General features: G+C 40.7%; 2 protein-coding genes across 5 annotated transcripts in view; one reads left to right on the forward strand and one right to left on the reverse strand.

Annotated features, from left to right (window-relative positions):
- polrmt (polymerase (RNA) mitochondrial (DNA directed)) overlaps window positions 1–13,942 on the forward strand; it is a 61,544-nt gene extending 47,602 nt beyond the window's left edge. The window contains exons 22-24 of one of the 4 annotated variants that reach the window (XR_008572623.1): window positions 738–881; window positions 1,344–1,486; window positions 13,852–13,942. The gene's annotated coding sequence lies outside the window, so the exon portion shown is untranslated. Of the gene's footprint in view, window positions 1–737; window positions 890–1,343; window positions 1,976–6,359; window positions 6,741–13,851 lie in introns of those variants that run through there. The other 3 variants (XR_008572624.1, XR_008572625.1, XR_008572622.1) reach the window with 3 other exon arrangements.
- hcn2b (hyperpolarization activated cyclic nucleotide-gated potassium channel 2b) overlaps window positions 7,925–15,601 on the reverse strand; it is a 29,787-nt gene continuing 22,110 nt past the window's right edge. Inside the window, exons 5-8 of the mRNA XM_054788999.1 lie at window positions 14,933–15,079; window positions 14,014–14,254; window positions 13,762–13,926; window positions 7,925–9,546 (exon numbers count right to left, since the gene is read on the reverse strand). Coding sequence (XP_054644974.1) covers window positions 8,636–9,546; window positions 13,762–13,926; window positions 14,014–14,254; window positions 14,933–15,079 — 1,464 coding nt within the window. The 3' untranslated portion in view covers window positions 7,925–8,635. The remainder of the gene's footprint in view (window positions 9,547–13,761; window positions 13,927–14,013; window positions 14,255–14,932; window positions 15,080–15,601) is intronic.

Below are 15,601 nucleotides of genomic sequence, written 5' to 3' on the forward strand. Positions count from 1 at the left end.
ATACAATTAAATAATAATAAACACAATATTAAATTATAAACAAATACATTCACCTAAAAACAAATTAAAATGTAAAAATATTTTTGAGATGTTTATTTTATCCAATGCAATGCAAATTGCTGTATTACAAGGATCAGTCTTGTTAAAAAATTACATTTAAAAAATTATAACATGAGATTTGTTTTATTCGTGAGCAGTCCAGTGTGTACCCCGCCTCTCGCCCGAAGTCAGCTGGGATAGGCTCCAGCATACCCCCACGACCCTAAATAGGATAAGCGGCATAGAAAATGGATGGATGGTTTTATTTGTGTTCTGTAAAAAAGATTCCCAATGAACAATTAATAGTAATAATAAGAATTAAATAATAAGAAAGTGATTATTATGATTATTACAAATTTATTATTATAGTGGCTTTCATTCATCAAGGAAAGTGGGATTTACCTTTTGTGTGGTTGTCAAGGTGTCACTTGCATATCACGTATCCCAACTGGCGACTGTACTAAATAGCTGCCGCACTGCAGGACCACCACTTAACACCAAGCATTGGTTAGTTGGCGGGGGGGGGAATGAGTGAGTCACACTGGAGGATGATGCGAGGAAATTGCTTTCAAAATGCTTTATTGAACACTTTAACTGGATGAACATGAAGCGATACACGCACACTGTATGGGGCTGTACACACTACTTTCTTGTGTTTGTCTATCTCTCTGTGTGTGTGCGTGTGTGTGTGTGCATAGCAAATTGCCGCTGCTTGTAACTGGACAGCTCCATCCACATGCTTGAGTCTCGGGGTGATTCCAAGGATGTCAGCTCTCAGGCAGCAGGAAGTAGCCAGTGCCTGTAATGGAATGTCTCCTAGGACTTACTGTAGGAGTGTGATGGTGAGCAGGTACTATTCTGCAGCACACAAGAATGCACATCAAGTTCATTTATTTTGCACATTTAAGCAGATTCACACCATCCTGGCCTAGACAAGACTAGGGGTCCTCGATACTTATCAGCTATATAGTGGACCTTTACAACTCAAACTGTGTGGCTGTAACAAAGAAAATGATCTAATTGAATTGTGTGTGGCAAAATATATACAGTATATATATATATATATATATATATATATATATATATATATATACACTGTATCATATATAGTATATATTCCTCTTAAACATGCACAAACTTGCTGTATTCCGTAAATGCAGTAAAAAAAAAGAAAATAAATTCTGCATAAATTTACTCATGTCAGGATGTAAATATTCAAGATTCAAGAGTTTTATTGTCATTTGCACAGTAAAACAGGTAGTTCTGCTATGCAATGAAATTCTTGTTCTGTTCATTCTCCCAAGAAAGAAAGAAAGAAAAACACAAGAAAATGAATAAGAACAGAAGAAACATTATTACCGATGAATTAAGCAACAACAACAGAAGACATTCACATGGCATGATGCAATTGTATCCATACTGGTGTATGGATACACTACTCTCACAGGTATGTGATGCATGAATCGACCAATACATTTTGTGGTTCAATTAGAATTGGTGTTTAAACAATCCTCTTCGTCATACTGTTCACATTTTGACCTCTTGAGACCAGCATGACGCCCGTAGTATCTCACAGAAGTGAATACCACCCTCACATTTCTGCAGATATTTTATTATATTATCTTTTCACAAGAATAACACTACATAAAGATGTTCTAGGCCAGGGATCGGCAACCCGATCGAAGTAGGGAAAATGAGCGTTTTTGAAAAGAATGTGAAATACCCGACTCGCCGCAAATCCGTGAATGCATCTAGACTGTATTCTAACTGCTGATTGGATGAGCAAGGGAAGAGGAGGTAGGCTAGTGTATGCATTGAGTCTCATTGGAGGGAAAAAATGGTGAGGTAGTTTTGAGTTGAGTCTGAAGCAAGTTACTGCACAGTAAAATAAAACTATGTACTTAACGAATGCATAGCAATATGTTTTCTAACGAGAAGTGTGCTGTAGCTGTGTGTTCGGAGCCCGTGACACGCTAATTGCCGAGGTTGTGGATCTAGGAGAGGCAGATAGTGTGCCGCGGGAGCTGACTGTGCACTGACCTCTTGTGGCTGTGTAGTGGGCCAGACCTCTCGACAGCGACCATTGAACAATACACGCCATCACTTTTACATCTCCAAATACCAGTCCCTCCATTTGTCGCTGTTCGCTTTGGGGAATATAAGTCACCAAGAGGGTTTGGAAAGTTCCCAGACTTAACGAGAAAATGGCAAAGTTGGCCACACTGGACTGCACATGAGATGGGCAGGAGGAGGAAGCCGTTCACAGATGGAGAATACATGAAAGAATCGTTCATAAAAATATTAGAGCATATACTGTATTCTCCCAATTAAAACATGAACAACAAATGATTGAGAAAATGAAAGAATGCGTCTCTCTGCAAAGACAGTCAAGGACAGGGCCAATAGATTGGTTATTGATGACAATTAAGCACAGGTGTAAACGCTATTGAGCAAACAACACTCATGCAGAAATGTGATCTCTAATGAGCTTTTTTATGTTAAAGTTGGCTACATTTTGTTTTCATTTTAAACGAATACAGGAACCACTGAAAAAGGCTTAGAGTTCAGTGTTTAAATTATTTCAGCATATGCCTACACATTCTCGTTGCCCTTTTATTTGTTGAATATTGTCATAACAGGTAACATTTAAAAAAAGATGACAACTTTGACAAGTTTATAAGCTATGCCAGACTATTTTTTTTGTCTGGAAGAGGAGCCAAAATGGCTCTTTTGATGCTAAAGGTTGCCGACCCCTGTTCTCGGCTATAATAAGATTGCTAAGACCCTGAAACTGATCTGCAGCATGGTGGTCAATACCATACTTTAGCAGCACTTTAATAGGACAGCTTCAGCTAAGAACAAGTGCACAAACGACTGCACATGCTCAGCATTATATTCAGAGGTTGTATTTGTAGAATAGACACATGAGTGCTGCCAGCATTGCTGCAGAGGTTGAAGGGGTTGGGGGTCAGTTTGTCAGTGCTCAGACCATACACCGCATACTGCAACAAATTGCTCTGCATTGGTGTCTTCGAATAAGGAAGCCTCCTCTAAAAATAATGCCCAAGAAATCCTGCAAACTGTTGTGCTGAACACAATCAGCCTAAGAACATGGATTACTGGAGCCATGTCATGTGGTCTGATGAGACCAATTAAATCTTATTTGGTTCAGATGGTGTCAAGCATGTGTGGATACAAGTGTTGGATACAAGAAATTATTAAATGACTCGTGCATTTTTCAGTCCTTGTCCTGGCGCCGTTTGGCTGTAGCGTTTTTGTATCCTTGTTAGAACATATTCCTCCTCCTCGTCCTACATGAACCGAAGATTTATTTGCAGTATTCCAGGCGCCCTACAGCCGTGTAACTTCTGCCTTCCTTCAGCATGTATGATCGCTAGCATCTACCTATCATACAACAGGAAACAGGCAGCGCTGCACGAAGGAGATTGATTGGCAATGGTCTGCAGCCAATCAGAACGCAGAACACAATGGGCGGGTTCTCCCTTAGCCAATCAGGACTGTTGTGGCTCAGAGAGCCGGCGACACACTACACCGGTTACACTGAGACGAACTGGACACGTCCTCTAGTAAAAGGACGCAGAACACAATGCGCGTTCATATAATGTAAAAAAAAAAAAAAAATCATGCAAAATTTGCACATTGCGAAAACATTTCTGTCGTGACAGAAGATAATTGAGAACCACTGCCACAGAGGTACAGAGAGAACGGAAGAGAAAATACAAATCACCTGTTGTGAATTTTGCTGTGCGGCTCCTTGTAAGAGAACAGTATGTTGCGCAATCATCCTGAAACATTGAGGAGTTGTGCATGTGCATTCAAAAGTCTAAAAAAGATCAAAATAGGTTCACCTGTATAGGTTATAGTGCTTTTTTTCCAAATGAATCTGAACTAGTTTGGAAAAAGGCGCTAGCATATAGACCCAAAAACATAAGACTTGAATTCGCCATCACTTTCCTTTATTGGATCCAAAATGTTTTGCTTCTCTATAAAAACTCTGAAAAAATGAGTCAGATCACATTTTGCTTTTTCCAACTTAACGTAAACTCACATTGGAAATGACACTGTACTCAAAACATTTGATTTGATTAACCTTTTTTTCACTTTTTTCCTCCCCCGCACAGGTACAGTATATTGCATTGGTAGGCTACATATATTGTAACTGGCAATGCATTTATTGTACAGCCACAACCACACAAAGGATAATACTATGTGGAGACTACTATGCTAGGCACTAGGTATGACGTTAAATATATAATTATCAATAAAGTATAAATAAATAAAAAGAAACTCGGGTCTTGCGAAAAGGTTGTCCTGCAGTTTTTACTTGCCGCATGCAATGTACTGCACCAAGAGCTAAAAACACTGTCATAATGCTTTGCTGCCACTGGTCAAAATATTTTGCTGTTGCCAGGTAATGTAAACAGAAATCTGAGCAACATGGAAGGATTTTTTTTTTTTTTTACTTCAAAAGTGACAATTTTATATTCTTGTTACATTATCCTTTCACACAGTATAAAATAACGGGATGTGGGTTCTACATTTTTCGGATTTGTTTGTGTTAAAGGTAATGATTTATTGACCATCCTGGCTGTCAGGCTAAAGAAAATTACTCTCCTACTGTACAGTATAAAAAAAACTGATCTCATCTGGTATTTGGTTTTATATTGCAAACTTCTTTTGAATATTTGTAGTTATTGTAAAAGTGACTCATCTTGTGTTATTGATCCAATCGCCGTTATTGATTCTGTTGCCCTACTTTATTTGTTGCTGACTAGATCAGCGAACACAAAGTTAATATTCCTCTCACCAATTATTTTAAGCACCCAAATAGGTTCCACGGGGTATAATTTGGGCATAAACAAAAACACAACTGGCCTCAAAAATGATGCTCGCTTTGTCCCGTCTGCAAGTCTCCAGGTAGAAAACAAAACACACCCAACCAAATAAAAAAGTGAAATAATCCCAGGGTTGAAGAAGCCATTATTGGCACTGAATAATGAATTCCAATGAAAGGACAATAATAAAGAGTCCCAAACAGACTCGAAGGATTCCATTTTCCACTCTCATTAGTCAGGAATGGTGGAGGCATTAGGGAGATGAGGTGAATGGAATGTCAGATCCCAGAGAGAAGAGAGAAAAGGTTGGCATCCCACCCAGTGATTGGCGCCATTAATGACTATATAGCGCATACAGAGCTGTTTCTGTCTGTACAGTCACAGACATTTGGCCAAAGTGCCAGTGATGGAAAATGACTTATAGTAGATTTACATTTTTATGGTGCAGTCTTTGAATTAGTTTACATTTTGACAGCTTTAAGATTGGCTGAAATGAACTGGCAGTGTTTTCTAATGGCTAAATTACAACAGAATACTTTCACTACTAATAGTGAGAGATTTCCACTTTAATTACACTGCTAAATTCTTTTTGGAAATCAAAAGTACTGTACCACTAAGAAACATCCATCTTATTGATCTAAGATTTAGGAGTATTCAAGGTGCACTCAAGCCACACTGAAAACAAAAAAAGACAGTAATTTATAAAAATGACATCATATAATTATAATAAAAAATACCTAAAGTGATAATATTAGTAATACTGTACAAAAAAACAAGTTGTAATTTTTAGGGATGTCCGATATGCCGATGTTGTCCAACTCTCAATTTTTGATACCGATGTCAGCTGATACCGATACCGATATGTGCAACAGGACATATCTCCTGTGGTCGTGAAGCTAATGGATAGAGCATCAGCAATTAGCTTGTCAACGTGGCTGTAAACAGCATTGTTCAACATTGTAAAACATCTGAGAAATTAGTTTTGTTTTAAAAGTCAACAATGTAGCCATTTACATTTATATTGATCATCAAAAAGTCCAGGGAAGAAAATAAAGTGTCATCATTTTCATGTAGGCCTAGCACCCTTAGTGCGGCAGCAGTGACGGAGCCACAAATTTGTAATTGGGGTGGCCAAGCTTAGACCATTAGTCACAAAGGGGTGGCAATAAGTTGATACCTGAAATGTCCATGTAGCTCCACCACTGTACAGCAGGGAATTGTTTCATTCGTACTAGTTAGGATAGGTGACATATTTAGAAGATGGATGGAAGGAGCAAGCTAGTTTGCTGCTAGCCACCCACATTTGTTGACACGCTTGAGAGGCGGTTTGATGGGGTCATCTTTTGAAATACGGGAGCCTGTTTTTGCTGCTGGAAATGTGAATTTCTCTTGGAAAGTAATGAAGTATCGCTCTCTCTCTATCCATCTATGTATGTCGTGGATTTTTTATACACGCCATGGGAGTGACGTCCAGCGTTGGTGTGATTCCCTGTCTACCCATTGATTGAGGAGGCCACGCTGGAGATAAGATGAAAGTTACTTGGCTTGAGAGGAAGTGGAGATTAAAGCCTTCGGTAGCTTCTGTTATCATGGGAAACTTCACTACCGAGCAAAATCCCTGGCAAAAACGTCGAGACCTTCACATTTGATGGCTAACAACTAGCGTCTCAGAGGCTAATGTGAGGAGCTAGCCGACATCACCAAAGTCAGAGCAGCCAGGAACACAAGAGCCTGTGGAAAGCACAAAGGAGGTGGGCTTGCACTGTATGTGAACCAACTGCGGTGTCATCCTGGCCATGTGAACATTAAAATTTCCATCTACACAGCATTTTTTTTAATATCAGTTTTCATTATGGGGAAAAAATCTGATACCGATATCGGGCCGATGTTGTCAGTGGGCCGATAATATCGGACATCCCTAGTAATTTTATTTTTAATTTTATTTTTGGTCATAATTAAAAGGTTTTCATTTATGATAATTTAGTTGTAATATTAGATGAAAAATGATTAAATCAAAATAAATTAAGAATCAAATTGTAATTTTACAAAAATAAACTTATAATATTATGAGAAAATAGTCATTATCGGAAATCATGATTTTGCAACAAAAAAGAAAAATATGTCATGATTTTACGAGAATAAAGCTGATATCATGAGGGAAAAGGTAGCAATTTTCCAACAATAACGTTGTATTACAAGAGAAAAGTGATTTTACAAGAATGACGTCGAAATATTGTGAGGAAGGAAGACACAACATTTCCAGAAAAAAAGTAAAAGAATAAAGTCACAGAATATGACGAAAAAAAAGCTGTAAAGTCATAGTATTATAGGAAGTCGTCATTTTCCAAGAATAGGTTGTAATATTGCGAAAAAAGTTGTTTTTCCAAGAAAAAGTCTTCGTATTTCCAGCGGTTCAATAAAACAATAAACTCAGCTTAATTCTTTCGTCTAACATTTGGACTGTACTCTTGTTATATTACCACTTTTGTCCTGCCATTGTAGCCCTAATATTCCTTCACACCAACAGGACAGACCTGAGCCCCTCTGAGAAACAGTGATACATTGGCCATTGCCTACTTGCAATTCCAGCAAACATTATCAGGCCAGACTACTGATTGAATTCCAATATTTACTGACCTTTTAGCTCTGCTTTGGACTGAAAAAACATCAGAGGAAATAAAAAATTTTCTGCCTATCGGGAACAAGGTCACATAGCAAACGTAGGTGCAGGAAATATTTTCATACAGTATTTTGCACAATATACAATGCGTCTGTGGGCCGTCAAAGACTCACACCTGAGTGACCAGTATCTCTAGTAAACTACTATCAATCTACATGGAACTAGCGTATTTCTACGTACATTAACATCAAGATTTGTTAACACTGTTGTTATGATGTTTGTAATTGGTTAAGAGTCTTGACTCAAATAGCCTTCTGAAGTTGAACACGAACCTCCAATTTTTTCAGATATCGAAACGAAACAATTTTTACATAGGAAATAAGAAAAATAGTCCATTACAGGGTCAAACTGTCTCCATCATAAAACCTTTATTAACTGCATAGGAATAATGTTATCAAGAAATATAAACAATCAAAACTGTTGCAAATTTAAACTTGGTGTGTTGCTTTGAATGCAAATTTGTTTACTGATACATTGATGTCTTGAGCGACAGTGATTGAAATGCTGAAGTGTGTGACTTTCGCAAAGTTTGGTCGAATTCCGAATTACATGACTATAAGGTTCTGATGTAATTTGGGAGAAGTCCTGCAAATTAAGCCAAAGATGGAAAAGGAAAATGCAGTTTCTAACTATTATCATGGCAGTCTGGGTTGAAAATGGGTCATGTTAATTTATAATCGATCATTGCACTTACAAATGAGCAGCGTAGAGGATGGACCTACCTGTATATAGGGTATGCTAAGGAGAAACGTCCCTATGGTACAATGGGGTTTAAAGCTAGAGACATCAGATGCAGGTTCCTGCTATTATTCTAGACCACTATCATACAAAGTGTAGTAGTTAGGCATACATTGTGAACTACAGTACATAAAGGAGGCAAATTTGGGAAGATGCTACTCTGCTTCTAATGTTCTGAGTAGAAACAACTCAATGTAGTATATTCCATAGTACATTAAAACCCATTCGGGTCTACTCTCCTGCTATACATTCACCTTCTCCAACTGGAGAATCTGCAAGAACGGGAGCAGCTCTTCTTGCTGATGTGAATCCCTTTGTGGACTCACAAATTTGAGGGTAATCTGGATCGGACTTTAATCTGCTCTGTCTCAGGAAGGCTCCCAATGGAGTCCTTCTTCGGTAGAACCGACTCCCCAGGAAGTAATGCAAACCCTGCACCCATCCCAAATCCCTGTGTGGAGCTGGGTGTGGATGCTACAGGTAAGGCTCCTACAGACATCCGGTGGGGCAGCACAATTCTGTGGGGTATCGCACTGCGGACACCTACATGACCTGATGGGGTCTGAGCTGGTCCAATGGAAGTAGAGGAGACTCGTGTGGACTGTGGAGGACTCGGTGCTCCTGGGTTCATCCCTTCGTGTGGCAGTGAGGGTTGAGAGGCCGATAGCGCCCTGCAATCCTGGCTAAGACTCTCAATCGGTAAGGAATGGGTGCTCTTATGAGTGCTTGGTCGATGCGCAGGGCTCGGGATGTGCTGCTGAACCAAAGACAGCTGGGAACCTGTGGTGGGACCAGCCAGGGAGCTGGATCCGTAAGGGGAGGAACGTCCTCCAACTGCACTGGGGCTCTGCACAGGAGGGCTGGATAGGACTGGAGCAAAGGCACCCGAACTAAGGAGCTGAGACTGCAATGGCGATGCTGAGCTTGATAGGTTTTGCATCACCTGGAATCTCCTGACCATCCTGGGAGACTTCCCTTGCACTTGTGGGCAAAGGTTCATGGCTACAGCCTGCTGCAGGGTGGCAATTGCAGAATTTGCCGGCTGCAGAGAGGATCCCGGCAGGAGAGGGGGTGTCATGGAAAGTGGAGGCTGCGGTCGCGGTACATCCACCTGCTGAACCATCTCTCGATCGTATTTAACGATCTCCTGGATCATCTCGTTCTCGCGGTTGTTGAACACTCCCGAGTTGAGATCGTGTTGGACTTTGTGCATCAGGACGGAGTTCTTCTTGCCTGGAATGAGACGGGACAAGTGGATACAGTCATGTCTGTAAATGACATTTCTGGGAGCCCCCTATCTGTTGTGTTTAAAAGGGTTTGTAAGACATGCTAGCATATATGTAATACAGATATCCTCAGTTTTATCATCATTGGACAGATGATCAGTGACTTATTGCTAATTAGTCCCGCCGTGCCCCTGCAAAGACATTTGCTTGGTGGTTGCCATGTTTTTCAACCAATCTGTCTCAAACTTTACACACATGTGCTCGTCAGTCCCGTAAAGGTGTGTACCCAAATTGTGTGATTTGGCTGAACACCCTAAAATTACAATGGGTGTTTTGTAGAGCTGTGTGAGAAACTCCAAGTCAGTCCAGCTTACGAGTGTCAAACTTTGGCGGTTTAATAAACTGTCAATAGCACAGGCAATACACAGTTCGGGTTAATGTTCCGCTTGTTTTGTTTTTCTGCAGTTTAACTCAGCAGTAGAACAGAAAGACGCAACTGATGCTCAAGCAGACGACTGTGGCTTCCTTAGAAGTGAAACAGTCTGAGAAGAGCGTGTGTGTGTTTGGCAACACTCGTTTCATCCTTTTTTTTTTTTTCTTTTTTTTTTACAGAGCTCATCGTACAACAGATGGGGTTGGCAGAATAACTGTACCCAGGGGAACAGACAATGTAGACTAAGACAGAGAGGTTGATGATTACGATTATGATGATTACGTGCTATCACAGTAGAGCCTAGATCGGGGCTGTCAAACTCATTCTCATTGAGGCCCACATTTCAGTTATGGCTGCCATCAGAGGGCCACTTGTAACTGACAATATATATGAATGTAAATATGACTTTAACCTCATGATATTATTACACAGTTGCCCGTGCATTTGATGATTATATTTTTTGATGGATAACTTGCTTTGAAATGAGAAATGAAGTGAGACTGTCAAGGTGTCGAGCAGACATTCGAGTATTTATTTTTGATAAAATGTTTGGAATATCTTGATGATCACATAAAATGAAAGTTTAGAAGAAATGCAAACTCTACAATTTTTCTGTCAAAATGAAATACATTTAGAAGGAAAAAGGTGAAGTGCGTGACTAACACGCATTATCCTCAGGCTTTCGCGGGCCACATAACTTGATGTGGCGGGCCACATAACCTGATGTGGCGGGCCACATCTAGCCCCCGGGCCTTGAGTTTGACACCTGTGGCCCAAGTTTTAGCAATAGGGTTTTTTGCAACTGCAGGCAGCCATAACATATACTGGGGATGGGAATTTGACTATTTATTTGATCAGCAATGTGAATGGGAAATCTTTCTCTGAATATTCTCAGCTGCTGTTTCCATGTTTGAGTGGGGATATCTGCACATCTTCCCATGGCTGATGGTATTCTCTTTAGACAGCAAACTAGTTTGGATTAAACCAACAGCACCTCTGCTGGTTACAGTTAAATAGTGCATGCCGTTTTGTGCAACTGGACTTGGACATTGACATTAATGACTCAATGACTTGACTTAATGACTGGTCGTTATGTCATTTCCATCAAGGCGACATATTGTCCCTTTCAATCTGCCTCATTCGATGCATCAATGCAGACTTCCCAGTCCTCGGCCACCTCCTCCAGTTCCACCAGGGGGACACTGACATGACCAGGCCAGCTGTGAGATATAATCCCTCCAGCATGTCCTAGGTTTGCCCCGGGCCTCCTCATGGCTGGGCAATTCCTGGAACACCTCACCAGGGAGGCGTCCAGGAAGCATCTGGACTAGATGGCCGAGCCACCTCAACAGGCTCCTCTCAATGTGAAGGAGCAGCTGCTCTACTCTGAGCCCCTCCCGGATGGCCGACCCTATCTCTTAGGGTGAGTCCAGCCACTCTATGTAGGAAACTCATTTCAGCTGCTTGTATCCACGATCTTGTTCTTTTGGTCACGACCCAAAGCACATGACTAAAGGTGAGGGTGGGAAAATGGTAAATTGAGAGCTTTGCCTTCCAACTCAGCTCTCGCTTCACCGTGACGGTCCGGTACAACGACTGCATTACTGCAGATGCTGCGCTGATCCGCCTGTTGACCTCACGCTCCAACCCTCTCTCACTCGTGAACAAGCCCCCATTTTCATTGTTAAAATGTCGTTAAAATGTCATTTTTATTTGGCAGACACTAAACAGTGCTAAGGACTTGTAAGGACTCGAAAATTTCAAGCCTATGACTTTGGATTTCACTCAACCTTTCTTGTGTTGACTGGAGATTTGACTTGCACTTGCACGTCTTTACTTGAGACTTGACTCGAGACTTCAGTTTAAAGACATGAAACTTACTTGAGTCTTGCAAAACTATGACTTGCTCCCACATCTGCACTGCACATCTCTCACTGCTGGAACTAAAAAAAACAATTCATTTTGCCTTTCAACACAACTGAATTTAGCTTAGCAGGTTTGTCTTTTTCATTATTTTTATTCAGCTGCTGCACATTGAAATTGTTTTAATGTGCAGTACAGAACAGAACCAGTGCAGTACAAGTAATGTTGTAATAAAACAGTACCTGTACTGTACCAGTTCGTACATTGCTAAGATCATCCCCTGCTGGTCATTACAAAGAATTTCATCCCCACTGGCTTTGTTTATTCTTTTTAAACAATATACGGTAACTTTTCATATCTTGCCAGTTTCTAGCAAGGAGTACTACTTCTTATCTTGTGCTGCTATGCCATTAATTATACCGCGTTATCTCAAGCATGCATGCGGATAGCTGTATCATGAAGGTTGGACACAATGAGGTTCTGGGGTTAATTCATTGTAGTAAGAGAACAAAGAACATGAGAAGGAGGCATATGTGTATGGATCCTAAATAAGCATTCGTAGTCACAGTGGAACTGCTGTCACTGCCCAAAGATTCTGGTGAGGAACGTCGTTCTGCTTAGTTGCCGGGTCATTTAAGTAAAAAGTTTGGCTTCTCAAAACAATATGCGTTCGAAAGAGTAATACATTTGCAACATAAAAATGCCTCCCTCCACATCCCTGCGCACTGCCGCCTCTCCATTCGTGTGTGTGTGTGTGTGTGTGTGATGAAGACCCTCGCATCTTCATCCGCGAAGGAGTGCCGCGGCAGTCTTGTTTACGTGTGTTCCACAGCGGAAGAAGATGCGAGCGTCTTCATCACACACACAGGAATGGAGAGGCGACAGTGCGCTGGGACACGGCGGGAGACAAATATAACGCAGAACGATTTGTGAGGTCTGATTTTTTTTGGAGGGGGCATTTTTATGATGCAAATGTATTCATCTTTTGAACGCATATTGTTTTGAAAAGCCAAACTCTTTACCCAATTGAACTGGACTCGCCAGACCAAATGGGGTGTTAAGTCACTGTTGAAATAGTCCACTGCTGATGGGGATGTCATACAAGTTCATGTCAAAAAATCCAAACTATCCCATTAAAACACCTACAAGAGAGAGGAAACATTGTTTTTTGCACATTAAGTTATGGGGGGGATGCATTGATTGATTGTGTCATTATTTGTCTTTCTATTCATATTTTGTTTTCTCAGCAAAGCATCTGTTTGATCTGGATCACCCCCCCAACAAACACACAAGAAGGCATGGTGAATGATTATATTTTGTGGAGTGTATTTGGTTGATTTGCTCGTTAAACACATCGTCCAAATATGCCAACTGACCTGCTGCTGCTCATGTGTGGAATGTGGCTGCTATGGCAACAGATGGGAGGCAAGTCAATACCGGGCTTTTGTAAATATGTGAAGAAGGGGGTCATCACTGAGAAGAAACATGATCAACGACTTCTAAATTTTCCGGGTACAGAATTGGTTTAAATAACAGATATGCGAAAAGGGTGTTCCATTGCTGTGAAACGTCTAAGCTGGCCCACGAATTCGTCTTCATGCCCTCCATCACACACATCTCCACCCTTATTCATCACAGCTGTCAGTTAGCGTTGCACTTCCTTATGCTTCGTTTCATCTCATGAAAGACTGGAAGGCTTTTTCTTGCTCTGTCTTCATCTTAGAGGAATCCTCAGGAATATTTTTTTAACGAATTATTACAACTTTACTGTAGTAAAATTTGTAACTAAAACACTGATAATGAATTCATGACAAAAATAAGCCTCAAAACATCCCAACTTTTGCCGCAATTTTGTTTTCAAAAGCAGCAAAATCCCGAAGGAACTTAAAAAACTAATCAGCGTTAAGATTCTAGTGGCGGTCTCACCTATCCTGTCCAGTCTGTCAATGGCGACGGTCTCAAAGGCCCGCCTCATCATGGGATACTCCTCCAGAACCTCATTGAAATTGTCCACAGAGAGCGAGTACAGGCGGCAGTAGGTGTCTGATCGCACGCTGGCCGTCCGTCGGCCTCGAGTCAGTAGACAGATCTCTGGAGAAACACCACAGGAGAGATGGTGAGTAAACGCTAACACAGTGTAGACCCACATGGTGGTTTTTCATTGTGTCCATCATCTACCTCCAAAGTAGGAGCCGTCAATCAGCTTCATGCCCACGCTGCCTTTGGTCAGCACGGTGACCACGCCGTGCTGGATGAAATACATCTTCTTGCCAATGGTGCCCTCTCGCACGATGTAGTCACTCGGCTGGAAGACCTCGAACCTCAGCTTGGTCAGCATGGCCGTCACAAAGTTGGGGTCGGCGTTGGCAAACAGCGGCATGGATGCCACCAGCTTGCGGCAGTTGAAGTTGACAATTTCCTGATGACAATCCAATTTGATTGTAAGTATAGAACTTATGTACTTATAATACAGTACATTTGTATTGCATTGTATGACAATTTTATGAACATAAAATTCTGTAATTGGTGTAATTTTTTTTTCTCTGAATTACATTGTAATTACAATTAATTACACTCTATTTGGCCCTACTGTCACTTCATGTGTTGATTATGTTTTCTATAATTAAGGTTGACTATTTAAAGGTTTTGTACATTTATGGGATATTTTTTTTTACCTTAAAATAAAAAACTGCTTTTGTCTCACAGGCCATTCATAATAAGCTCATTATATTAACATATAAATATATATATATACTTTGTGTATATATATATATATATATATATATAGTAGATGAAAAGAATGTCATCCAGAGAGTGTTTGGATGCTGGAGTCTAAAGCTTATTATGAGTGGCCTGTGAGACAAAAGCAGTTTCTATTTTAAGGTAAAAAAAAATATATTATAAATTTTCAAAACCTTTAAATAGACAGTCTTAATTATAGGAAACATAATCAACACATGAAGTGACAGCAGGTGCAAATAGATCATAAATATTTAAGCCGCTTGCCAGCATCTAAAGACTGCACATTATAATGACTTGCAGTGTGTGTGTGCAAGCGTGCGTGCGTGCGCGCGCGTGTGTGTGTGTGTGTGAGTACCTCTCGCAGAGGCTCATTAAGCTCTTCCAGGATGCTCTCCTCATCAAACATCTTGCCCTGGTATCTGTGCTCGTAGTAGTCGTGGATCTTCTGGCGGAAGTCTGCAGGCAGCTTGTGGAATGACATGTACTGCTCCACTTGTTTGTACTGAGGAAGACATGGAGGAAGACGAGATGTGATGAACGCACTTTTACCGCGAGACGCCTGTGTCACATATCTCCTGATAGCTGAGGTAAAAATACATCAGAAAGTGATACCAAAAAGAGAGAGAGAGAAGAAACATGGCTCCACATGAGCAGCCCCTGACCCGTTTATACCTCCAAGCAGGGAGCTGAAAGATTACTCTGCTGCGTGGCTTTCTGGTCCTGATGAATGACACTGAGTGTCCTTTTCTTGTTTTTCATCGTTTCGCTTTAGCAGGTTTTAAAAATGTTTTTCTTTATTTTCTCAAGCTGTGCGCCTTCCCTGAAGTCCACTAGCAACACTCCTCCCCGACTTAATCTAAAAATCCATCCATTTTGGCTTTAACATAGCTAAAGTTAGCTTAGGAGGTTTGAAAATATTTTTCCTCATTTTTATCAGGCTGTTGTGCTTCCCCTGAAGTCTTTTTGCAACATTTCCATCACATTATGTTTAAAAACTGATCCATTTTGACTTGAACATTAGCTT

This window comes from Dunckerocampus dactyliophorus, chromosome 10 (assembly GCF_027744805.1).
Source record: "Dunckerocampus dactyliophorus isolate RoL2022-P2 chromosome 10, RoL_Ddac_1.1, whole genome shotgun sequence".
Taxonomy (NCBI): domain Eukaryota; kingdom Metazoa; phylum Chordata; class Actinopteri; order Syngnathiformes; family Syngnathidae; genus Dunckerocampus; species Dunckerocampus dactyliophorus.